The sequence below is a fragment of the Lissotriton helveticus genome, chromosome 10 (assembly GCF_964261635.1).
Source record: "Lissotriton helveticus chromosome 10, aLisHel1.1, whole genome shotgun sequence".
Classification (NCBI taxonomy): domain Eukaryota; kingdom Metazoa; phylum Chordata; class Amphibia; order Caudata; family Salamandridae; genus Lissotriton; species Lissotriton helveticus.
Window position 1 is genome coordinate 984337123 of NC_136071.1, and position 27656 is coordinate 984364778.

The 27656-nt window shown below is 44.7% G+C and overlaps 1 protein-coding gene across 1 annotated transcript in view; it reads right to left on the minus strand.

The window, feature by feature from the left end:
* The window catches only part of CALCR (calcitonin receptor), a 2001221-nt gene that overhangs the window by 774503 nt on the left and 1199062 nt on the right, over nt 1-27656 (minus strand). The window contains exon 9 of the mRNA XM_078664409.1: nt 1634-1787. Within this exon, the coding sequence (XP_078520535.1) occupies nt 1634-1787 (154 nt within the window). The remainder of the gene's footprint in view (nt 1-1633; nt 1788-27656) is intronic.

Below are 27656 nucleotides of genomic sequence, written 5' to 3' on the forward strand. Positions count from 1 at the left end.
CACCCTTGCAACAGCAAGGGCCATTGTCTACTATCTGCATGGGACACTAGATAAGTGGTATTTTTTTAATTGCACTCTTCACGCTTGTCTTCTTTTGCCATATTGTCTTTATTTTCGTTGGCATCAACTAATGGAGCTAGAATGTTTTTCTAACAATTTTTAAAACGTATGAGCTCTTAATTTTTTGTAATTTCTAGACTTGTGAAGAAAATCAAGATTCATTATTTTTGTTTGTGAATTTACATGCATATTTACATGAAATAAGTACATAATGCACAAATTAAGGTTATGTTTTAAAAAGTGTCAATTTAAATGCATACTTTAGATACCACATATTCTTTCATAAGTTACTGAAAAACAATTCTGCAACAAATAATGAACCGTGACATTCGCTATATGACCCACTTAAAAATGTCACTGATTTTTATCGTTTGAAAACATTTATATGAGTTGTGGTGATTTTGGAGGGGAGTTAGATTTTACAAATTTACAGAGCTGAACAGACATAATGTCTAGGCTAAAGTGGTGACAACAAGAAGGCAGTTGCATATGGCCATGAGAAGGGATCGGCAAGGTTACTTGCATACCTAGGGGGAACAGCCATTACAACGCAGTTTTTACAATGCGTTGCTATTACATGGCATGCGGTATAACGCATGCGATGTTACAACGCGTGGTAAAAACCACGCATACCATTACATCACATTTGCTTTTACAACGCATGCGATGTAATGGCTATCCACGTGGTTGTGAGGAAACTGAGGCTGTTTCCTCCCAACTACGTGGACCTCTGACGATGCTGGAAGCAGGAACCGGGAGCAGAGACGGCGAAGATGGAACCACAAGAAAAGAGGTAAGGCTGATTGTGCTTGGGGTGGGGGTTTAAGGGTTTAGGGTAATGTAGGCTTGGGAGTAGTGTGGGTAGTGGTGTAGTGTAATAGTGTTTTAGGGTTTAGGGTAGTGTAGGGGTGGGAGTAGTGTATGTAGTGTTGTAGTGTTTTAGGGTTTAGAGTACTGTAGGGGTTGGAGTGGTGCAGGTAGTGTTGTAGTGTAGTAGTGGTTTAGGGTTTAGGGTAGTTAAGGGGTGGGAGTAGTGTGGGTAGTGTTGTAGTGTAGGAGTGTTTTAGGGTTTAGGGTAGTGTAGGGGTGGGAGTAGTGTGGGTAGTGTTGTCGTGTAGTAGTGTTTTAGAGTTTAGGGTAGTGTAGGGGTGGGAGTAGTGTTGTAATTTAGTAGTGTTTTAGGGTTTTAGGGTAGTGTATGGGTGGGATTAGTGTGGGTAGAGTTGCAGTGCTGTAGTGTAGTAGTGTTTTAGGGTTAGTGTAGGCGTGGGAGTAGTGTATTGTGTAGGGGTAAGGTTGTCACCGTGCAAACTTTAACTTCGAGTATAGCTTTACCACGCATGCGTTTGCGTTGTAATGGCATACGTGGTAAAGGCATACTGTGGTAAAAGTATGCAATGTAATGGCATGTCTTTGTCATTGACATCGCGTAGAAATACCCAGGTTGTAATGGCACGCGTGGTATTAGTATGCGATGTAATGACATACATCCATACCTAGTGTACACCATGTAGAATGAAAGGGCAGCCTCAATTCATACGGTTAGATTAATATATAACTATAAAATACATACCCCATCCCAAGAGATAATACCAATGCAGGTGCTGCTCCTCTGCGAACACTGCCACCACAATTAAGGTATGGAGATAAATTCCTTCACAGAGCATCCAGAAGTAGTTGCAGCCCAGCATGTATTGGTGAAATGCCTGTAGCACTTTGCAGCCCACCTGCAAGACATAAGAATAGTTGCTGTAGGTTGACATATATGATCAGATGCTCTGCAGACATACGTCACAGATTAATCTTCATCTTCAGCTTTACAAAATGATTTCCCGAACTTTGACTAGAATCCTGATCTCCTGACACTGCCAATAATTGGCTACGGTGAACAGATCTGGCACATGTAGTGGGAAAGCAATATAAAATCACAAGCACTGCAAGCAAAATCTGCAAAACAATTTAACATCTATCACACATAATTTGTGGGACAAAGAGAACACAGGTTCATGAATATTAATTATAAAGATGTTTTCTTTGAAAGAAAAATATAATAGAAGGAACCCTTTGCTAAAGCATGAAAGCTTTTGTTTTAAACCACAGCATAACCAAGGGAATACATGACTTCAAGAAAGTGTCAACAGGTAACCTGGACTATGATTTACTTCTTATTAGCACAGCAGTCTATACTCAATGGCTAGATGTAGGCAGTAAATTCTGAATACAAAAACGACCCCAGATCTTCTAGCTTCTAAGGGAACCATGTTAATTAGTTGACATTCGCACCAGGGCCATAGGTACAAAGCATTTTTTTTGCAGTCAGAAACATCATGATTCGCAGAATCAGGCCTTTTGCAGCCACAACAATTATTTTTTAATATACAAAAACACAAATTGCTATTAGGTAACACAACTGAATCCAAATTTGTGTTAGCGATTCAATATTTTGATAGGGGTGTGTTCAGGATTTCCCTTCCAAATACCAAATCGCAGTGATAAGTATTTAAGTTTTTTACGACCAATTTGTTGTTGCAATACATTAATATTGTACAGACACATCAAAGGAGGTGGTAACCCATTCACAAATGGGAAAGACCCCTTTGAGAATGTAAAAAATAAAATAAAATTAAGAGCAGGCAGTGGTCCCTTGTAGCACTGCCTAATTTAAAAAAAATGAAACTTCAAATTTTAATATTTTCTTTTAAGAAACATGCATCCTTTTTCCTTTAAGGAAAATGGGTCGCATTTAAAAAAAAAAAGATTGCTGTATTAAAAAGGAACCACAAACATGGTGGACTGCTGACCTCAGCAGGCAACCATCCCTGGAATGGCAGCAATTTCACATGGGTCGCAAATTGAGACCTACCTCATTGATTTTCATGAGGAATAGTCATGAGGTAAGTCGATTTGCCAACCCATTTGGAATCGCTATTTACATATACTTATTTTGTACATTAGGAATTGCAATTTCCTTATTGCGATTCAGTAACAAGCACAATTAAGAAATCACAGTCTCTAATTTGGCCTCTATTTTTTAAAAGAGTATCAAAGGTTGGGTGGAGATTATGTAAAGATAGTTCGCAGTTTTGTAATATGGCTACATTCATGTTCAGATGTTTCAATTTCAAAAAAAGGTGTTTCACCCCTAAGAACATACCTCCTTCAAATGTTCCTCCATTCCCCTCACATTTGAAAGACTCAAGTAAATTCGTCATGGCAGAAGTACTTTACCTGCCTTTGTCTATTTGACATATTTTTGAAAATGTTTTATTGTCACTATTTCCAATAGCATACAATCTTAGAATTGAAGGAGCTTTAACCTGAGAACCAACATGTGTAGGCTCCACTTTCAGAGCCATAACGGCAGAGTATGTTGGGGTCTCCACTCTAATCTCATAAATGTATCAGAAGATGGTCGATTACCAGTGCACAAGTAAACCCCAAGTCTCTCTGTACCCCTATCCTCAGTATACAATACACCAATGAGAAAGATGGAAATTTAAATTAAAAGGAATTTTCGAAGCTGATTCATTGCCTCAGATATTAACATGAAAGCACACTGTAAAATGACACATATTCAAAATTTCCAAAACGCATTAGGCAGCTATATTCATTGGTAGGCTGCAGTTATATTTCTTTTTAACTAATGGAAGCTTTAGTAATTGCTGAACTATACACAAATGTATTTGATAGCTTGACCTTAATGTGACTTGCCTAGAATTTTCCTCATAACTGCAAAATGTTCTGGTTTTATTAAATGTATTATCTTCTTTAACCCCTTTGCTGCGCCGATTCCCCCGCTGTGCTGAGAGGGAGGGGGGCGCGCACAGCGCCCCGGTGCTCATGACGAGTTCAGCTCGTCATGAGCCACGGTTCTCGTGTGCTCATGATGAGCTGAGCTCGTCATGACCAAGCCCGTTCCTTAGAACGCCCAGCACAGCAGGGGAATTAGCCCCGCGTGTGAACGTTCTAACGGTCATGACGAGCTCAGCTCGTCATGAGCACACGAGAACCGTGGCTCATGACGACCTGAGCTTGTCATGAGCGTGGGAGGGGTTAAGCTACATGTTCTCATTTGCACCAAGCTTGAACTTCCTATCTATCTTGTATTTATGTAATACTGAATAGAGAATTGCATATTTAAACAATAACTGTTACTTGAAATTCGAAAAATATTACCTAACTTGAACTCTGCAACCAAAATGTTTCTGTCTTTAGTATAGTTCTTTATCACACAGTGAAACACTTATTAAATGGTAGAATAGACTCTGCATTAAACTTCAATGGGAACTAAGGTTAAAGCTTACAGAAACACAAATGTTTAGTAATGCCTTTTACATATTTGATGGTATATTGTCATGTATGTAACTTCATGTTTTTTCTGTGGTACAGGAAGAACGAAACTTGCTCACCATCGAAAGATGTCTTTCCACTGGTCCAAAACGATCTAACCTGCAACATTGTTGTATACATGTGTTCTTGTCTTTTATATTAGTGCGTGTTTCTAGCTAGGTTTAGGGCTGTTCTGCAAGGCTTCCTTCTGAGGAGATGCCCCTAGACTTTTAACAATGCTTCTTGTCCCTGACAGTTGTAGCTACTGCTGCATCTGTTACCCCATATTTTATCTGTTGAGGCTTTATTTGTACAGATTGCTACTGCAACTGTATGCTGATGCTCTTTGGATAGTGAGACTCAGCATAGTTTCATGAACTGCTCTTTATGGGGAGTTCGACTACACAATTTGATCATGATCTTCATGCTTCTTTGATCTCATTATTTCTCAAACTATGTATAGAGTCTAATAACTTTTGATTCCGGACCTTTAATTAGAATAGGGATTAATTTCTTTATGGAACATTTGTCTTTGTGCATTATTATTGATTCTAACCATATTTTTTCTTGATACATTTTGGTAAACTGATTTATCTGATTTACTAATTGAATAAAGACAAAAATAATTGTACTAATCTCTTTATGAGAATAATGGTATTTGAAACCTTTCCAAAACTCTCATTATTGACTGAATTTAAGAACTGTTAAATTTCAGTGCTGATTAATATGATTTGATTTCGCTTACATTCAAAAACAGTGGCAAAGACCTGTCACCTATGAGAAGAATTTGGCATAGAGGTGGAGCCCATTCTTGTAAGTCATAGGTTCAACTTGTACATTGGACCCTTTCTGCAACATGGCTGTGGATTATGAAAACTAAATGCATGGTAGGTAATGCGTGTGTCTGTCGTATGGTTGAGTGGCCAGATATGGAAGCTCTGTTATCAGCAATTGGAAGCTCTCCTGGGGAACTCAAATGTTTATTGGCTTAGGGGTGCCTTGGATGAACAGATGTCTACGGGCCACAGGCAATGAATGATTTTGATTCCCTATGTAATAGGACTCTAGACATGCCTCTGTATTTCAACAGTGGTGAACACCCTGACTACGTGACCCTGAATGAACGAATACCGAGTCATAGCATGAGAGTGGCCATGAGCTGACACTGTCATTGTAATTAAATAAATGAACATGGCTACCCACCACGGTCAGAAGATATTTAAGACTATTCCAGACATGCCGATCCCAAGGATGGCCTTGGGGAGACCTTGCTACAATATTTTCAATTAGGCAAACCCCCCACTTGTCAAACATACATTATATCTGCATGGCCTTAGTTAGCATTTGGGCTTCCATGAGGGTCAATTACTGTGATACTGAACAAAACTTTATAGCAAGTGAGGAACTCATAGAAAATGCCATTGTGTCTGGAAGAACTCAAAATCTAGTGGATCTCTTAGTGGCCTCAATAATTATTTTTTTAACATCTCATGTAGCACACACTGCTACCAATTTGTAGCTCTTCTTATCATTCAAACTATTAATGCTCTGCTATCCAGGTCATGAACTGCCTGCTGTGAGCCTCATCAAATCCTCTATTAGCCTCGTATGCTCCCTTCAAGACCCCACCGAACGTGATCATTAAAGAGCTCAGACAATTAGAAATCTAAGGCACCTATGAGGGTGGAAACCTGCCTGTTGATGGAAAGCACCTTTTATTAAAGTACATAGTTCTGCTCTTTATGTACATTCCATCTACAGTTTATTATGTCTTAAATCTTTAGGTGGAGTAAATGTTGAGGGCCTCTTTACGAGTCTGGTGGTCCACATACCGCCAGACTCACAGGGTCGTGGTGGGCTTCCAATCACCCTATTACGACCAGGGCGGTCGGGCCCCCATTGGGACCACAACAACCGCCAGGGATTAGAAATCCCTGATGGTGGCGTGGCGGTCTTGAGGCCTCTACATGCTCGGCTGGACCACTGCAGTCCTGCCAAGCACATTACAAGTTTCCTCTCTGCCACGGTGTTCATGGCGGTGAGACTGCCATAAAAACTGTGGTGAAGAAGAAACAAAGGGAGCTGGACAGGGCCCCCTGCTGCCTCTGGACCATGGGGTGCATGCTAGGGGGGCACATGCTGTGCCCCTCCCCCCCTGTGTGCATCCACCCCAGTACCTGCACGGCATGAACTGCAGCAGTCCATGCCATGCAAGTACTGATTTTGAGGTTCCCATTGCAGTGCCAATTTCATATGCCCTACTGTGGGAATTTCAAAGAACCACCCACCAGACAGGAGAAAACTCATAATTTGGTGGGCAGTTTAACCTTGTGTTTGGTAGTGTGGGAGCAGGACAGTCCAGCTCCTGAACCTCTAAACTCGTAATGAGGCCCATAGTGCTGTGTTGCAGCTCCAAAAGGTGTCCATTTGGAAAGGGCCATTATACCATTGATCATTTTTGTCTCTTTATGTTTCTTGTCAATGAGTAACTTTCATTTATGCCATTCCCTTGGAGGCTGGAGAAATGTGTAGAACCTACCTGAATAATACTCAGATTTATCCTTCAGTTCCATGTTTCAGGCTGGTAGGTTGTAATGCTTTAGCCATTTATTTATTTAGCTTTTGCTCTTTATTGTTTTAAGCCCTATTTCTAGCTGAAGACACGGTAGACAATATCTGAGGTGAGCTGGCAGCCTATAAAATCACCTGTTTCCTTAGACTAAGTAGAAAAGTAGCAGGCCTGCAGCCACTTTATACGAAGATGAGATTGGTGGTAAAGCTGACTGCAGCATCTTTAACACCATCAACGCGGTCAGATTTACCGCGGTGCGCTGAAGATTGCGAAAACCCGCGGTTCATGACGAGCTCAGCTCGTCATGACTGTACGAGAGGTGTACCTCATGACAAGCTGAGCTCGTCATGAGCGTCGAAGGAATTAAAAAAGAGGAGCTTGTGTTTGGAACAGGGGGTGTCTGGATGTGAGAAAGTAGTACGCTGTAGTGTAATATCCCTGCTATTTTCCCCAAAAGCATGGCGTGGAAAAGGCCTTCTAGGACAAAACAACTGGTAGCCAGAGATCAAAAGTGCCTACAGAACAATTGAACTGGTTTTGATTGACTGTAGCTTCTCTTTGATTTAATTTCATCTCCACAGACAAGCAATTAGGAGCCAAAGGAAGAAAAGTAGTGTATCCCAGTGGAAAGCGTTCTAATTTATACAGATTTTGTTTTAGAGGTTTATGCAGAATGATCAGGGATACAACGTCAAATAAATTAGGCTCTATTTAAATGTTTGCACTTCTTCATAACATCTAGTTAAGGATGGAGAAAAGACCAGCTGTCACAATAGCTTCAGTAGCATTTCACTCAAAGCACGTCTTTGCAATATTCAACAAAATATTAAAACAATTTGTGATTCTCGGAAATAAGTAGTTCAGTATATTTTTACGGGTTTATGTAAGAACAAAGGAAACGTAATTCCATTATCTGGAAATAGGAAATATTTACAAAGAATCTCAATGGCTAGGGATTGAGGTGGTTATTCAGGCAACAAAACTAAAGGGGATCAAAAACACATTGAACCAAACATTACCAGGTGTGGAAAGTGCTGTTCTGTGATTCTACACGTCATTAAAAATATAATGGGACCAAAACAGTTAAACATATGAACCATATTGTGAAACAAATGTAATAGAAGCATCCTGTACTGATCACAATATTTGCAGAGCTATTTAAGGAGTGTATGACAGTTGTTTCCTGTAGGTCATTACTTCTGAACATACATTATTGGCTGGAACCCATAGAATATACTACCAAAGAGGGTATTCAACCCTTAAATAGAAGAGTAGACGATGAGAAAAGATTTCATCATGTCAACTGAAAGTTTCTGTCTTTTTTACCAGGAATCAACCATTTCCCAAAAGTATTCCTAACCTGGCTGAAGATATAACATATAAGTTTTGTCACGAAATTGGTGCCTGTTTCCTGTTTAACATGACTGTGAAGGGCTTGGCAGTTGGATTTTGTGTATTCCTCCTTGACAGGGAAACAAAGGGTGATTCGATTTTGGTAGGATGGGTAGGGTGAAGATGTTCTCTGCCCCACTAACATTTCATTGGGCTACCTTCAGCACACACATAAATGAACCTGGCACCAGTCATATGTCACCCCAGATTACATGGAGCCTTTGCAGGGGATGGGAAGAACTTTCTAAAGCCAGATGTGGAGGTAGCCAGGATGTAAATGTAAATGTAAATGTAGCCGTACTTGTAAAGCGCACTGATACTCCTGGGTGTCCTGGCGCTGTACTCATACCGCTAGGGAACCCTTCCTGGTTTTCCCCCGTGAAATGTCCACTCTTGGGCATCCCCAGGGTGCAACCAGGCATCCCTAGCACTGTAGGGGGCCATTGTGGAGACTAAGCAAGCTATTGCCCAGAGTTGCAGCGTGGGACCCATGCTTAGAGTAGGCACCAAGGCGAGAAATCAGGTCCAAGGAATTATGAGCCCAAGATCCGCCGAGACCAGCCAAGGCAGGAATTGAACCCTGGTCCCGGGCCAGACCTCTGCATCAGGGTCTGCCACTCTAACCATTGAGCCACACTTCTCCAACAACACCGAAGACTGGCACCAGGTATAAATATTGGACCCTCATAGCAACTCTTCAGTCCACTCCTGGACCTGTGGACATGACAGAGAACTGCATTATTCCCCAGAGGACTGCCATGCTGCTAAAGGTCTGCTGTGTTCCCCAGATGATTATCATGCTGCCTGCTGCCTGCTGCCTGCTTTGTACTTCAGAGAACTGCAGTGCTGCTACCCAAGGACTGCCCTGCTGCCTGAGGCCTGCCGTATTCCACACATGGCTTGCCTGGTGCTTATGGCCTGCCCTGCTCTATAAGAAGAAAGACTCAGCCTGCTCCCTTCATCACAGGCTAACCCCATTGACCCCAAGGGTCAGTTGACTGACATCCTATTCCGAATTACATGGACACAACAAGCTCCAGATGCTTCCCTGCAACTGCCCACCTGATATGCTTCACTGGACCGGCCTGCACCTGCAACTTCTCGACCTGCCTGAACCTGCTGGCCTCTGCTGTAGTAAGCCCTCGATCCTAAAGTGGTGCCTCCCCAGGGCCTGATCCCTTGGCTGGCATCAGAGAGTACTTCTCCTTGCTTAACTGAAGGTTCCATCAAATCTGACATAAAGTGATGCAAAGCCCCTCAAATCTTTGCTGCACAACTTCGAGCTTCATCTGAACTAATGCTGAGCGATACAAAGCCATGCTTCATGGGTTTATCGAAAACAATGCCAAATGCTTGAAGCCTTTCAAAGTTACACTGTGCAGACCTCATACCAAGGACATAAGAGACAGTTCTCAGGGAGCCAAACTTGGTCCTGTGCATGACTTGTGCTCCATCACAGTCGGCCTGAACTTGTTGCTTCTCCCAGTCCAGCACCACCAGCTATCCATAGTTAGCACTTTCCGCTTCTTGGGGAAACTTTTACTTAAACATTTCAAATTCAATATCTTTAGTTCTACTAATTGCTTTTTTGTCATTCTAGTATCATTTACTGCATTAATATGTTCTCCATTTTTCAAATTTGGTTTGGGATTTTTTCTTATGTTTTGTTATCACTTTATTACTGTTTTTGTGCTGCAAAAAACTTTAGACATTGCCTCTAAGTTAAGCTTGACTGATTTTGTGCCAAGCTACTAGAGGGTTAAGCACAGGTAACTTTAGTGATTTTTGTGGTTCTGCCTGACAAGGATTGTGATTGTTATTTGAGTAGGGTTTCACCACCCCTCAACCAGTGACCCGATTTCTTACAGTAAACAAGTCTAACTTATCTTAAGAAAGCCTATCGCAGGATATTTTCAAGAAAGGGCTTCCTTCAGCATCCAGGCTGAGGCAACAATACAAATGGGATATGAACACAGAGAGCAGAGCTCAAGCAGATACGAGGGAGAAAGGCAATAGGGGAACCACCAGTAATTGCAATGAGAATTACATCAGCATGAATGAAAAGTTCACCCTTAATGCATCTTTATACATGTCAAAGGTTTCCTAAAACACAGGTTGTGGAGTTTTCTGTTGTGCTGTGCCATTTTTGTTATGTATGTTTTTATGTATTGTTTCTTTTGCTTAATGTTTTCGGTTTTTGCTCTGTTCTTATATGGCTTTTCTGTCTGTAGTTTTATGTGTAGGGCTATTGTGTTGTACCTGTTTTTGTGGTTATATTGCTGTGGATGTTGTGTTACAACTTCAGCTTACTTCTCTGAACAAAATCTCCATAATTGATCAATCTTTCACCGAACCCCCTCCCTCTTAATCTACTTCATTCACTCGACATTACCCCCAACTCTCCTTCACTCTCTACGTTTCCGCAGGACTCCTTATTGCTCCCTCCTATCATCCCTATTCTTGAACCCGTCCCCATCATACTTGAGCAAAAAAATAATGCTTCCTGGCACGACTTGCAACCAGTAACTGGATTTGATGTCCTTAACGTTATTTCCAGACTGAAACAGTCATTGTACACTAAAGACCCTATCCCTTCCAACCTTGTCCAAGATCTAAAACATATCATTGCCCCCTATTGGACCTTTATCATCAATTCCTCATTTAACTCTGGTTGTGTCCCTTGCTTTCCTCCAATTGGGACAGATCACTCCCATCCTCAAAAATCCTGCTGGTGACCCTAATGACCTAAAAAACCTTTGTCCTATCTCTAACCTTCCTCTTCTCTTAAAAGCCCTTGAAAAATGTGCCCTGCTCCAACTAGATAGACACATTGATTCAGTCAATCTTTTAGGCTCTTTCCAATCAGGCTTCAGAAAGGGCTGTAGTACAGAAACGGCAATGCTAAACATAACTGATGACATCCATCACACCCTTGACAAAGGCGAATCCTCCCTTCTCATTCTCTTTGATCTCTCCGCTGCTTTCGACACTGTCAACCACTCTACTCTACTTAACACTCTAAAAGATCATTTTGGCCTCAAAGGTGCAGTCCTCAAATGGTTCACCTCCTTCTTCCAACACAGAATTCAGCTAATTAAAATCCGTGACTGCCTTTCCAAACCTTTGCCCATCTCCCTAGGGGTCCCCCAGGGCTCTATCCTCTCCCCCTCTCTATTTAATCTCTTCATGGAACCCTTTACCCTTATCCTTAAACAAGCGGGAATCAATTACCACCTATACGCCGATGACAACCAACTTTACTATAAGATTTAATCCCGCTCGGATGTTCTTCACCTCAATGATGCCTTGACTAAGATTCAATCCTGGTTCCACTAAAACCACCTCAAACTCAACCCAAAGAAGACCAAAATCATTATTTTGTCCCCTGAGAATAACTCGCTCCCCATTATTTCATGGATCTCTGACCTTACCACACTCAACTGCTCTCTCACCTTATCAAACTCAGTTAAATCCCTCGTTTTAACATTGTCCAGAACCTTACCCTTATCCGTCACATAAAAAATTCGGCCAAGTGCTCTCTTCACACTCTATCACCTCAAGTAAATGAAACCCTTAATTCTTGCAGATGACTTTAAATTAGTCGTCCAATCGCTGGTCTTGTCAAAAATCGACTATGGTAATGCCATCCTCGCTGGAACTCCTAAGGCCCACCTTGCCCCAATCAAATCTTTTTTTAACCTGTCTGCTAGGCTCATTACCGACCTCAAAGGATTTGATCACATCTTCCCTACACTTAAAGCCCTCAATTGGCTTCCCGTTGAAGGTAGAGCTTCCTACAAGACAGCTTGCATTACGTACAAAGCCCTCCATCAACGCTCCCCGCAGTATCTCTCAGATAAACTTCACAAAGCTGGCTGCTCTAGAGCATTAAGGAGCGCTAACACTCTCACTCTTGTCTCTCCTCTGTTAAGCAAGAAAACCACACAATCCCGCTCCTTTTTGGGTAACGCACCTAACATCTGAAACTCCCTCCCTAGAGATCTTTGTTGCAACCCCTCTTATATTAGCTTAAAAAAAGACCTCAAACTCCTCCTGCTCAACAAATACTAGGGTCCTTAATCCCTTTCCTGAGTACTCATCCCATCCGACCTCCTACTGTGACCCCCTTCTTCTCCATCCTTTCCCTCCCATGCTAGGCTAATCACTCTGGGCTTGTAGTAGCCCATTGCAATACATGTAACTTGATCATGTAAAACTGGAGTTGTTTTTAATGTCCGTCGGGTTTTGAATACTACCTCATTGTAATTTTGTTACATTACTATTTATTATCCATGTATAGCAGTATGATATTGCCTTCAACGTACCCCTCTCCCTAGCCTCTCCCCAATCCTATACCCGACACCCCTCTTCTCCATCCTTTCCCTCCCTCATTAGCCTAATCTCTCTGGATTTGCTGTAGCCCTTTGCAACTTTTGTAATTTGATTGTGTAATATTTATGCTGCCTTCCTACTGCATACTTCCTCATTGTAATATTTTGCCTTATTTGAAATTAATACCCTTTTAAAGCACTCTGATACCCTCGAGTCCAGCCAGCGCTATATAAAACCTTTTTTTAATAAACTTCAGTTCTTTTGCAGGGGATGCACAGCATGGGAGGTAATATTTGATTCAAAGAGCAGTGGAGAAGACATACACAATTTGATGATATGAACAAGAAATTAAAATGGTAATGGGCTGTAGTTTGGTGGTGGTAAGTACAATTTCTTAGCAAGAGTTAATAGTGTTGTGCTGTTGGGGCATAGTGCCTTGATTGATGTTTGGGTCAACTATTGTGACAGAGTATGACAGCTTATTTCCCAGGTATCGATTTTGACTTTCTAGATCGTAAGGTGTGAAGGAAAGTGGTTACTTAGTTTGCCAGCTCTAATTTCTGAGCAAGATGTATTTATCCAGCTGGCATAATTTTCGAAAGGCATCGGGGCTCCAATGTAGCTTGACTTTGCCGTTCAGAAGCCGATAGTCAAAAGGATACATTATTTATTATTCTAAAAATCTTATGATAAGGGATACACAATGTACATATAAAACACTTGTAAACTGCATCTAATATTGACCCCACTATGGTAGACCTTTTTTAAATCTAAAGACAATATAGTTGACTGTAAGCATGACACATATGGATTAAGTTTTGATGGTAAAGTCATCAGTTTTTCTTATGGCTCATCTGTGTTTTGTGACCAGACTTGTATTGTTTTGTGTCGAACCTTAATAGGAATTGTCAAACAAACAATTTGGGGAGAGGATGTAGTCTAATGGCTAGAGAAGTCAACCTCGAAGCTGGGGAACTGGGTTTGAGTCTCGGCAAAAATGCTCAACATCCTGTGATTCTGGGCAAATCAATTAATCTCCCAGTGCCTAACAAAAATGAATGTGTCGTTGTGTAACAAAACTCTTGCTCATGTAAAGCGCTCTGATACCCGATGTCTCGGGTGTAGTTTGCGCTATATAAAACATTTTTTTTTTAAACAATTGATCATGATATTGCTTATGCCCTTATTATAAGTCTGTACAAAAGGGGGTGGTGGGGGTGGTGATGGACGGAGCATCTGACCCAGGGACATGTCGCCGCCATCGCGCGCCAAACCCCCTGGCCACGCCCACTTTTGAGGCCACGCCCACTCTACCACAGGCTTCTTAAGTCGCGCTGAGTTACTAGTCGCGCTATAGATACCTAATCTCTCCTGAGGCGGAAGCCGGGAGAACTTGCTCGTATTTTCTTTTAAAAACACTACATTGTATTGCTTTTTAATCCACTTGCCACTCACCCCTGAGCACTTTCCTCCTGAAAACTTTGCTGGAATTTCCACCGTACAGCGGATCTTAGCGCTTACAGGTAGGGACAAACATCTCCGCCATCGTGCGCCAAACCCCCTGGCCACGGCCACTTTTTGAGGCCACGCCTCCCACCTCCCTATATCAATGTGCATTCCCTGGACGCGCAGCGGGTGCGCCGCCAGCGTGCCGAAGGCGCGCCAAAGGTTAGCCCGTCTGCGCCCGTCTGTGCCAGGCCAGGCCCTGGGCCCCAAACCCCTGGAGAAAACGCACCACCATTGCGGGCCTACTTATCAGACATGCTACGCTCTCTGCGACCCCCGTCAAACACAACTGTAAGATCCTACAGAATGACAGGCTGAGTTCCATCTCGTGTCCCTCCTGCAACTTCCAACTTGAGGTCCCCCAGCGTTGCCGACACCTTACTACAGGTTGCCAGCCGATACACAGCTGGCTTCTTGGCAGCCTAAATTGCCGGTCTCTCTGCAAACACAAAAGAAACATCTACGACCTTCTGTCTGAAGACACACTGGACGCTTTGTTTCTCACAGAGACGTGGCTACATGACAGTGCGGGCCCTGATATTGCAGAAGCCTTACCGTCTAACTATGCATTTATCAGAAAAGACCGAGCAACAGGAGTGGGGGAGGCATAGCAGTCATTTTAAAAAAATCATTTCAATGTACTTTGGAACCGGTCTCCTTAAATGCCTGTGAGATGGCCCTTTTTAAACTCCAACTACACCCGAATTTCACCTTCACTGGTCTTTTGATCTACAGACCACCAGGTCCCGCTCAATCCTGGGCCATCCAATTTGTGGACTGGACTGCTTCGGTTCGGGTCAACTATGACAATCTGTCCATCATAGAAGACCTGAATATACACCTTGATGACCCACTGAATAAACTAGGCAGTAATTTAATCCATGACCTTGCTGCCATGAACCTTACGCTGTGGAACTCAGGAGCAACAAATAAAGGTGGTCATCTCTTGGACCCTATTTTTTCCAGCATTTCCCTGTCACATTGCCCTCCTGCCCTGCCCTTTCACTGGTCAGACCACTTCCTAATCAAATTTAGCGTACCCAATCCAACGGCTATCAGGCCTTCCAGCCCACCGCTACAGCCCCGTAACAGGAATTGGAAGAAGCTGGATATAAACCACCTCATCTCTGTCTTAGACTCTGCACCCCTGGGCGAGATATTTGATACGGAGGACATGGAGATAGTCACCACTAAGATTAACAACTGGCTTCTAGGAGCCTTAGACACATGTCTGCCTCTGGCTCACAAAAAATATAAAATCCACAATCCTCCAGCATGGTACAATGAATCACTGAAGGCTGCAAAATCCAAGTGTAAACGCCTGGAACGTCTATGGAGGAAAGACTATTCCCTTGCAGCTGGTTCGACCTACAGAAATTAACTCAAGCTTTATCACAAAGCCTGTACCACAGCCAGAGCAAATTACGTGGCAAAGACTATTGCCGAGGCCACAAACAAATCTAAAATACTGTTCAATTTAATAAAGGATTTAGCGGGCTCTAACACCACAGCCAAACCCCTTCCGTTGAATGATGTTCAATGTGAGGAACTGGCACAGTTTTTCACAAACAAGATTGAGACCATCTATTAGGATATTGTCAGACAACATCAGACACATGTCCCAATGAATCCAGATCTCAACCCGAGGGAGGTGAACACCTCCTGCTCGACAGATCTGTCCTATGAGCCTCTGTCATCCTGGCCTGAGCTTAATGTTCAGGACCTTCAAGCTATCTTAGGGAAACTGAAATCGGGCTCCCCAATCGACCCCCTCCCTATCTCTGTACTAAGACTTTTGGACACTCCGCAACTTTCTGTAATTTGCCAGACTCTGAACCTATCCCTATCCACAGCAAAGGTTCCATCTATGTGGAAACATGCCATGGTCTCACCACTGCTAAAGAAACCATTGGTAGACCCCAAAATCCTGGCCAACTTTTGTCCTATATCACTACTACCTGCATTCTCCAAAGTTTTGGAGAAACACGTCCACGGTCACCTTGCTAGGTACTCGGAGGTAAATGACATACTTCACCCTTCCCAATCGGGCTTTCGCCCTGGCTTTTCGACAGAGACGACATTGCTCGGGGTGATGGAAAATCTTCGCCTCTTGGTTGACAGAGGGTATTCTGCTGCGCTGATCCTTCTTGACCTCAGTGCAGCATTCGACACCATCTCCCATCCCATTCTGTTAAAATCACTCTCTGCCATGGGCATCAGGGGCAATGCATTGGACTGGATTGCATCATTCCTAACACTTAGGACATTTCAGATCGCTTCCAACACCTCGACCTCAAAAATCCATCTATCCCCCTATGGTGTCCCCCAGGGATCAGTGTTGAGTCCTCTGCTTTTTAACCTTTATGTAACCCCTCTCACCCAGATCGCTGAAGCAGCAGGTTTAAACATGTTCACCTATGCGGACGATTCTCAGATTGTTTTCTCACTCTCCAATGGTGATCAGGACTCCTCCTCTTGCCTGCAGACAGGCCTTAGAAAAATTGCAACTTGGATGAGTAATAATTTACTCAAACTGAATGGTAATAAAACGGAGGTTTTAATACTGGGTCCAAATCACAATCTTTGGAACCCAAGACACTGGCCCTCAGAAATGGGTTCATTACCCACCCCGTCGCACCAAGTACGCAACCTGGGCATTATCATTGATAATGGCCTAACCATGGAGCCCCAAGTTACCAACTTAACTTCTACCTGTTTCACCATTCTGAGGTGGCTCAGGAAAATCATCTGGATGCTGCCGGACGACACACAGAAGTCTGTGGTCAACGCACTGATCACCTCCCGTTTAGATTACGGAAATGTTCTCTACTTGGGGTCATCACAGGCAGTCATGAGACGCCTCCAACTTGTCCAAAATGCCGCTGCAAGACTACTCTGCAAGTGTCACAGAATGGAACGAATGTCTGGACATCTTAAGGCACTCCACTGGCTGAGAATCGAAAACAGAGTCAAATTCAAGACACTGAGCCTTATGCACATAATTACATGGGGAAATGCCCCCAGATACCTACAAACCCTCGTGCAGGCCTATACGCCGGATCGCTGTCTGAGATCTTCATCTCAAGGTCTCTTTTGTGTGCCTAAAGTGTGCCGAGCGAGGATTGGAGGACGATCATTCTCCCTGTTGGGCCCCAAACTCTGGAATGCTCTCCCACTGAACGTACGTTTGGAAACCCGCTACAACTACTTCCGCAGAGCCATAAAAACATGGCTCTTTAATCAGTAAGTTGCTCCAGGGCCTCCTCAGAGCCTTATAATCTGCTCACGGATATAGTATCTTTTTAGCGACGGGAAACCCTTCTTGGGTAGCTGTCGCGCTTTAGAAGCCTAATAAATAAATAAATAAATAAATAAATAATCAAGTCAAAAGATCTGGGTTTGATCCATCACAGTTCTTTAGCCCACTCTGCCACCCCATTTCAGACATGGCTATATGCAAATCAGTCTGTCCCTGTGCCTCATGGAAACAGTCCAGCCCGAACTGCCAAGCCATGCCTTCCCTGGACCGGAAACAAGCTTCCGAGGACCAGTTTCTGGCATTCCAGCCGTCTTCAGCCCGGCTTTCTTGAATCCAGTGGCAAAGTGAGCAAGGGACTCACGTCTGAGCATACCCTGCCACACTTATGGCGGCCAAAGCGGTACAAAAGGGGGTGGTGATGGATGAAGCATCTGAGCCAATCAAACACTCACACCCAGTCAAAAGATCTGGGTTTGATCCATCACCGTTCTTTAGCCCACTCTGCACCCCAGTTCAGACATGGCTATATGCAAATCATTCTGACCCTGTGCCTCATGGGAACAGTCAAGCCCGAACTGCCAAGCCATGCCTTCCCTGGACCGAAAACAAGCTTCCGAGGACCAGTTTCTGGCATTCCAGCCGTCTTCAGCCCGGCTTGCTTGAATCCAGTGGCAAAGTGAGCAAGGGACTCACGTCTGAGCATACCCTGCCACACTTATGGCGGCACAAAAGGGAGTGGTGATGGACGGAGCATCTGAGCCAATCAAACACTCACACCCAGTCAAAAGATCTGGGTTTGATCCATCACCGTTCTTTAGCCCACTCTGCCACCCCAGTTCAGACATGGCTATATGCAAATCAGTCTGACCCTGTGCCTCATGGGAACAGTCCAGCCGGAACTGCCAAGCCATGCCTTCCCTGGACCGGAAACAAGCTTCCGAGGACCAGTTTCTGGCATTCCAGCCGTCTTCAGCCCGGCTTGCTTGAATCCAGTGGCAAAGTGAGCAAGGGACTCACGTCTGAGCATACCCTCCCACACTTATGGTGGCCAAAGCGGTACAAAAGGGGGTGGTGATGGACGGAGCATGTGAGCCAATCAAACACTCACACCCAGTCAAAAGATCTTGGTTTGATCCATCACCGTTCTTTAGCCCACTCTACCACCCCAGTTCAGACATTGCTATATGCAAATCAGTCTGACCCTGTGCCTCATGGGAACAGTCCAGCCCGAACTGCCAAGCCATGCCTTCCCTGGACCGGAAACAAGCTTCCGAGGACAAGTTTCTGGCATTCCAGCCGTCTTCAGCCTGGCTTGCTTGAATCCAGTGGCAAAGTGAGCAAGGGACTCACGTCTGAGCATACCCTGCCACACTTATGGCGGCCAAAGCGGTACAAAAGGGGATGGTGATGGACGGAGCACCTGAGCCAATCAAACACTCACACCCAGTCAAAAGATCTGGGTTTGATCCATCACCGTTCTTTAGCCCACTCTGCCACCCCAGTTCAGACATGGCTATATGCAAATCAGTCTGACCCTGTGCCTCATGGGAACAGTCCAGCCCAAACTGCCAAGCCATGCCTTCCCTGGACCGGAAACAAGCTTCCGAGGACCAAATTCTGGCATTCCAGCCGTCTTCAGCCCGGCTTGCTTGAATCCAGTGGCAAAGTGAGCAAGAGACTCACGTCTGAGCATACCCTGCCACACTTATGGCGGCCAAAGCGGTACAAAAGGGGGTGGTGATGGACAGAGCATCTGAGCCAATCAAACACTCACACCCAGTCAAAAGATCTGGGTTTGGTCCATCACCGTTCTTTAGCCCACTCTGCCACCCCAGTTCAGACATGGCTATATGCAAATCAGTCTGACCCTGTGCCTCATGGGAACAGTCCAGCCCGAACCGCCAAGCCATGCCTTCCCTGGACTGGAAACAAGCTTCCAGGGACCGGTTTCTGGCATTACAGCCGACTTCAGCCCGGCTTGCTTGAATCCAGTGGCAAAGTGAGCAAGGGACTCACGTCTGAGCATACCCTGCCACACTTATGGTGGCCAAAAGCGGTACAAAAGGGGGTGAGTCCCATGCTCTCCACACCACTGGAGTCAAGCTATCCTGGCTGAAGAGGGCTGATAGCCAGAAACCGGTCCTAGGATGCTTGATTCCGGTCCAAGGAAGACATGGCTTGGCAGTTCAGGCTGTACTGTTCCCATGAAACACAGGGTCAGACTGATTTGCATATAGCCATGTCTGAACTGGGTTGGCAGAGTTGGCTAAAGAACGGTGATGGATCAAACCCAGATCTTTTGCCATTTTCACTTTCTCAGATAGACCTTTGTCTATTTCTACACTAGGGTTCCATGCTCAACTTCACTTTGTTTTAACTTCCCATGCATGGACGCACAGATGGATATCTCACCATACTGTAAGTTTCCCTTCTTTTTGTTAAACCAAAACTGTGGGTTTAACCTTGGGATTGCTGCACCCCGATGCACTTATTTTGGTCAAGTCCTCTTTGGATGAATTTTTTAAATGTGCAACGTGGGACATCTCAATTTCTTATTTTTCACTTTAACTTTATGAACACAATAGCCTTCGCACAGCTGTTTGGGTTTTAACACATGTTGAGATATACGATGGGGTTTAGGAATCCTGTGCAGCCTTTCGTGTATTTTTTCGGCTCGCACTTGTGGAACTAAGTATTTCAGGGATACTCGCCACGACCTGTCCATACTTCATTGACACCAAAGTGTAACTCACAGGTCAATCAATCATAACACTTGTAGAGGGCACTACACATGCGTGAGGGTCTCAAGGGGCTGGGGCATCACACTGCACTCATTAGAGCACTTGGCACACTGTTTGATGACCCGTGGGCCTTTATTTGCACACCAAATTTGCCATTTCTCTTAAGCACTTCTTGGTCTTTCGACACGCTTTCACCTTTACTCTCAGATATTTTCCATTGGTTTGACACGAGTTTATTTTGAATGGCTTTTCTAACAACAATGTTGTGGTTCTTTGTACTTCCTGCATTATTGATTATAATTGGTATTAACAAAGCAAAACCAAAGGGGATGATGGACGGAGTGATGAAAATTGCAAATTTTGTTCGCCCTAAGTTGGCAGGGTATGCCCAGACGTGGGTCCCTTGCTCACTTTGCCACTGGATTCAAGCTAGCCTGGCTGATGATGGCTGATTAGCCAGAAACCGGTCCCAGGATGCTTGTTTCCGGTCCAGGGAAGACATGGCTTGGCAGTTTGGGCTGGACTGTTCCCATGAGGCACAGGGTCAGACTGATTTGCATATGACCATGTTTGAACTGGGGTGGCGGAGTGAGCTAAAGAATGATGATGGATTAAACCCAGATCAGTTGACTGAGATGAGTGCTTGCAATGTTCAACACTCCGTCCAACATCTCCTTTGGTTTTGCTTTGTTCGCCCTAAGTTGGCAGGGTATGCCCAGGCCTGGGTCCCTTGTTCACTTTGCCACGGGATTCAGGCTAGCCTGGCTGATGATGGCTGATTAGCCATAAACCGGACCCCAGGATGCTTGTTTCCGGTCCAGGGAAGACATGGCTTAGCAGTTCGGGCTTGACTGTTCCCATGAGGCACGGAGTCAGACTGATTTGCATATGGCCATGTCTGAACTGGGGTGGCGGAGTGAGCTAAAGAATGATGATGGATTAGAATTTTTTTTTTTTAGACAAATGTATCAAAAATAAACTTATGTTTTTAAACATAACAGTTTATATATATAATTTTTTGTGCTGTCCCACACTTTCCCATTGATTAAGAGATCACCTTTCTGGCCCACTGTTCTCACAGGCTGATGATGCGCACAGGCAGGATCACTGGAATTCTGCAATTCTGCTAATTTGCTGTGTTTTCTGCCATAGTAATCCGCTTACTTCAGACATAACTAATCTTCCCATCACTAGTAACACCACATTCCTTACACGATTTGGGTGATATTAGGGTGATCAACCTCCTAAGATATGCAAAACTATAATACTCCCTAGAGAGACCTGGGAGATTCCAATTTTGAGCAAAGAACATTTTGGATTAAACAGATGCATCCACCAATGGACAACTTACTGTAAATCAACTAGCTGCACAGTTCCAAAAGCTACATTTTTATTAGCCATTTGTAACTTTTGTTTTTATTAGGAGAATCAGGGCTAGAAGATAAGGAGAGCCTCATTCCAGTCACATTACACTTCTAGCTCTAAGCTTTGGCCCACACAATGTGTCGGTGATGATAACAGGCTGCCAAGAAAAACCCAGCTCACAGACTGTGTCAATATTAGAGACATGGCTTTAGAATACTTCATTTTCCTGCGTGGCGGATAGAAACCCTACGAGAAAACAGTTCACGTCTGAACTGCTGCAAGGTCTCAACAAATGTTCTATAAACTTCCATGAGTTAGTTCAATCTGTGAAAGTTGTTTTCAACTATAAAACCCATTCAACTATAAAACGAAAATACTAAAATGAAAAAGGTTATAGGGTTAAGAAAATAAATCGATCATTTATTGTTTACAATAATTGTCTTACCATGTGCTATTAGATTACAGAAATCCATATAGTTGTAATACCAGAATGCTTAGTATACACTTCCCACATGGGGAGGCAAGGAGGGAGCGATCAGACAAAGGCAATTATTGGTTAAAGTAAAAAATCTAATCTTAAAATGCCATTTTATTTAGGGAATCTGACCTCTCATTTTGTCCTAACCTAATCATTTTAACTAAGTAATGTATATATAAACTGACTACGTGCTGCATCGAAAGATTGTAAAAGTCATTGCTTGTATTGTAAATGGTCTGCATTGTCAGTTACTGCTTCAGGCGATAAATGTTTGTGCAAATATTTTTTGCACGTGGGTGTTTAACTCTTGCGTTAACTAATGCTATAGATTTAATTACATTATGCCAAAACGTCATCATGTCACAAACACTGATTCCCCACAGTACAATTAAACCCAAAATGTAATTTACATTCTACCGCCTGCCACAAAAGGAAAGGCTAGAATTTCACTGACTCAAGCAACGTGGTGTGTTCGAGTGTCTCCTGGTTACCCTCAATACACTGATGTTCTGCCCCATCCACATTTCCAGAAGACCATGGCGACTTGAAAATGAGGCAGCTTCAGCCTTAACATATTGAAAAGGCAAACGTGTGCATCTAACCCTTTGTGAAAATGCTATGGACCCTGCCAACACTGTTCCACCGCCCAGCACTGACCAGCACTCACCTCCTCAGCCCTCTACAGCCCACGGGGAGCTGCTACAGTTACTGCCGCCACCTTTTGCCGCGAGGGGTTGCCCGGGACTCCATCTCCCAGAGTCCCCGGGGTTGCCCATTGTCCACGTCGTCTTCCTGCGCCAGGAGGCGCTATTAAATCGCCGCAGGGCTCTGGTAGCGCGGTACGTGCCCGGGCCAAGCCCGGGCCAAGGGCGGCCCGTCCCGCGCCCGTCCGCGACAGAAAGGGGCAGGGCAGGGCCATTTCCCTTGGCCTTTCCGTAAGGCACAACCCATAGAAAGGCCTGCCTCTGGAAGATACCGCTGGACTGCTCTCCAAACAGCAAGTAGCTATATCCCTCATGGGAACATGGAACTTACTTACTGGTGTTTTACTACTTGCCTACTGACTGTAGTTTATATTTTAGATAAGTAGGGAGCCATTTACCTCTGAGTTTTAGTTGGGACTAACCATATTTAGGAAATTATCGACTGTGCCCACTGGACTACATTGGAAACTGGTATGCTCTAAAAGCTAGAATTGCAATGTTTAGTAACTAGGCCAAGGGGTTTTTCTCCTGTAAACATTCTAAAATTAAACACATGTGGAAACCCTCTTGTATTTCGAAGAAAAACGCAGCCAGGGGACAGCCAGCCGTAGCAACACATCAATTGATAAAATGCTGCAAAGGGCTCTAGGTGTTGTTACTTCAGAAATACAATGGACCGAAATGCGGCTTTCTATCACCCCAGACCTCTGTTGCTCCACCTTAGATCCCCCCACCGAAATTAATTTGTCTGGTACCCTGACATTGCCTGTAATTGACATTCCGTCAGCTTCACTGCATGAGGATTCTGCTTTAAATTCAACAACATTGTCTAACAAGGGTATGGTCACACGCAAAAAGGGGACGCACAAATCAACAGTTGGGAGGGTGACTGCAAATAAGAAGGCAAGTATGAGGTGCGATCAGGGAGAGGAAGCTCTTATCGATCGGGGTTCTGAAGCAGAGCCCACTCCTATTGTGGGCACTGCACCTAAATACCCAGACAGGGCCCAGTCTCTGATTGCTGACCTCTTGTCTCAACTTGGTGATTTAATTAGACAAGAGGTCGCCCCCTAGCTGACCAATTGAGACTGTTGACAGATATGGTACTAGCGAGGCAGATACAACCCACCCCACTTGATAAAAATAAGGGAGCAAGGGGGGAGGGTCCATCTAACAGCTCTAATGCATGCCCCTGGAAGTCTACGAACAAACAAACGAGCACTATTAGATTAAGTCCCATTAATAGACAATCCGCCCCTCAAGGCTCTAGTAATAATTTACAGCCCTTGCCCACACAATCTGAGCATGCCGAGTGTATGAATAGTTTGCAGTCATTAGCCCCTGACGTGACAGGAAGCAGCTACCCACTGGTCTGTTCTCCTACCAATCCTGTAACCCCAGGGGAGAAACGGGATACAAGGAATAAAGAAATAAGGGGCTAGGGTGATGTTGTGTTGCCAACCATAGATCTTCCCCCACAATCACTACCTTATGTAGTGGTTTTGACAGGGGTTCCACCTCTAAATCCTTCCCAGAGAGAGTCACAGCTGGATCTCAGGAATAAGAGCCAGTTTTTGGTAGCAACACACAGGCACTTCCCCTATGAGAGGGCAGGGGATATTTTGATGGTGAGGAGGGTAGAATGGGTGGTATCCAATAAGAAAAGTACCAGGGGTGACTGTATGATTATCAGCTCCAAAACTCCCCAGACGGTTAGCTTTTTACTAAATCAAAGAAGTCCCTCTATCGAGTCCGACAAAGGAATGAGATGTTCCCCCTCAATTACTTTTACTATAATCATGTGGTCCAGGAGCGATCACGGACGCTCTTAGGTCATAATAACAAGAAGGTGGAGGGACAACAGCTGACCCGTAGCCAGTCCACCAATGTGTCGCTGTTCAATAATTTGCCAGTTAACAATCGTTACGGCCCATTGGAAGAAGTGGACTGACTAATAACCATAGAAGCCATGTGGTGTGGTAAGAGTGGCAAGGACAGACAGGAAGGGAATGTGATGGAAAATCCGGGGAATCTCCAGGGGTCACCCAAGCTTGCTGCAAAATCAGAATTGTATATATCTGATGGGATGTTGCCTGGGGCAGGGGCAGGGGTATTTCCACCTTTTATATTGCCATTGGAAATTACAACAACTGCCCCCACTAATCTTCCCACGGATTCCTTAAACCCCCAAATGACACCTGAAATTGCCCCTAGCCAATCTTATGAAACAGCAAGGCAGCGTGGAGACCTCAAGATTCTATCATGGAACTTGGCTGGCATTAAGGCAAAGTTATCTTCCCTCGAATGGGGTGCGTTTATTGACCAGTTTGATGTCTGCCTGTTCCAAGAGACTTGGGCAAGAGACGATTGTGCAAGGGTGGGTTTTGTTACCTACAATATATCTGCTAGTACAGGGCGGAGGGGAAGGCCGTCGGGTGGATTATCTATATGGGTAGCTTCCCATGTGGGTTGCTATCCTACCTCCCTGAATACCCACTCCCAAGATATTCAATCAGTACTGCTCACTTTTCCATCCAAACTGAAACTAGCCATCATTAATATCTACCCCCGCCCTGTACCACTTGCCCAGGAATCCAAAACCTTGGAGGAGTTAAATCTTTTTATCCCGAGGCGCCACCTAACTCAGGTTTGAATGTGAGTGGGGACCTAAATTGCCACTTCGAACCCCTCTTAGGCTTACACGATGTTTTCTCCAATGAGGAGGACCTACAGTGGGCTATACCTGAATCCCAAACGTATTCAGCCAAATCCTGGTCACCCCTGGTTTTACAAATCAATGTCATTGCTCTAACCCACTCCCTGAGGGCCTGCAATTGCCGTACTCCCTCAGATAGGTCGAGTAGGCCAACATTTAATAGAACTGGTCAGGCCTCCCAAATAGATTATATCATGGTTGGGTGTAGTTCCTGGCATCGGGTGAAGGACTTTGAGGTTATCCCACGGATGGATAGTGACCATAATGCTTTGTCACTATCCTTTGGGGTTCCAGACTCAGGTATATCCCCTCTTAGTGAGACCCCGATTGATGTCAGGTTAATCCTGACCAATAATAGGAGAAGGTTAAAATGGGGGGCAAAGAAACAGTCTCTGGAGAAATTGGTAGAGCTGTATGAAATGGGTATCCCGATTTTGCAGGAATTAAGTATGCTCAGGGTTGATGGAACGAATCCAGTTCATTTACATTCGGTTGCAGCACTCCATAATCACCTCATAGATAATTTAGCCAATATTTTAGATCCCATTAGTCGCCCAAGGAAAATTAAGGATCTACCACATTCGTGGTATAATGATGAATGCCGCAAGGCCAAGTCAGCGTTGTTGGAAGCTATTAAGGGGGAAGAAAAGTTACTGATAAAAAGTAGACGGGCCCACTACAAAGAAGTTGTCTCTAGTGCAAAATTTGTCCGGGGAAGAAAATAAATGGCTAAACATTAAATCTGCCTTATTGGCTCGCGATATGAAACCATTCTGGTCTATAGTAAGAACGGGTTATAAGGAAGGTACTCCTGTCGGTGAACCTAATTTGTCAGCTGAAGTGTGGACTGAGCACTTTGCAGCTCTGTTTGCAATTGATCCAGAACAGGACCCCCAAATAGATCCTAGGGGTATGCTCTGCCCACAAACGGCAAGTGCAGAAGTCCATCCGGTACTATTGAGTAGACAGGCAAATGCTGCTCACGAAGGAATAACACTACGAGAGGTTACCCTGGCAATAGAAAGACTACCAGTCGGAAAAGCACCTGGGTTAGACAAATTCCCTGGGGACATGTTCCGGGAAGAACCGTTAATCTGGGGCCCTTATTTGCTAGTGCTATTCAATGCCATCATGAATGGCATGCCCATCCCTGACACCTGGGCTGGGGCCAAAATTGTCCCAATTTTCAAAAAGGGTTCCCCGTTATATCCCACAAACTACAGACCAATCAGTTTGATCGATGTCACACAAAAACTGTTTGCTCGGGGGAGGAGCTTAGCACGCATCCAAAATGGTCGCATGAGCACAGGGCTCCCGGGACCCTCGCCGCCTCCCGCATATATCCTGTCACTAATCCTATTACAGAAGATGGGTTATTAAGGACACGACCCTGCTGACATAAAAGCTCTTTTCGGAATTCAATTGGGATGCCGGGAACCGGACTCACTCCGCTCTGAAAGTTGACGGCCTACACCGAGGAACAACCTGGGACTCGAGTCCCCGAGGTACCCGGGCGCTAATCGAATGACAACGGCCAGTGGAGGTTGTCCTGTGCCTTCGGAGTACTTTCGGTTTCGTTTTTGGACCTTCTCAGCTGAGCCCAGTCTTCATCTGACTTCGGTGGCCCATGGTCTGCTCCTGGCTCCTACGCTTGCCCAGTGCACCCCGTGTTTAGGCTCTCTTGAGATCGACTTGTGAGAAGCCATTCATACCAGGTCTCGGGGAGCCCTCAGGGGCGCGTCGCTCAGTATGGCGGGCAAGCCTGAAAGCGAGAAGCGGACGACCAAAGTCATGCACCGTGGGGGTGCCATTCAATCAAATAGCATGGACCGTTACACTCGCCCTGAAGGTTCCCCCGGTGGTGCTGGCAAAACTCCGGACGAGACCGGCGATGGCTCCACGACGGCTGAGGAGTTGACCTTACGAGACGTCATGAGCGCCATTGCGGAGGTGAGGACTTCCATGGGCAGGCAATATGAGACATTGGCTCTGAAGCTGGACACGGTGGCTATCGATGTAAACTTGATCAGGACCGACCTGGCAAAGTCCAACGAACGGGTCAAGTCTTTGGACATCAAAACCGCCAGTCTCACAACTGATATGTCCGATCTCCAAGCCGAGGTTCATACTCTGCGCTCCTCTACCGACTTGTTCGCCCGCCGGCTGGAAGACTTTGAGAGCCGGGCACGGCGCAACAACATC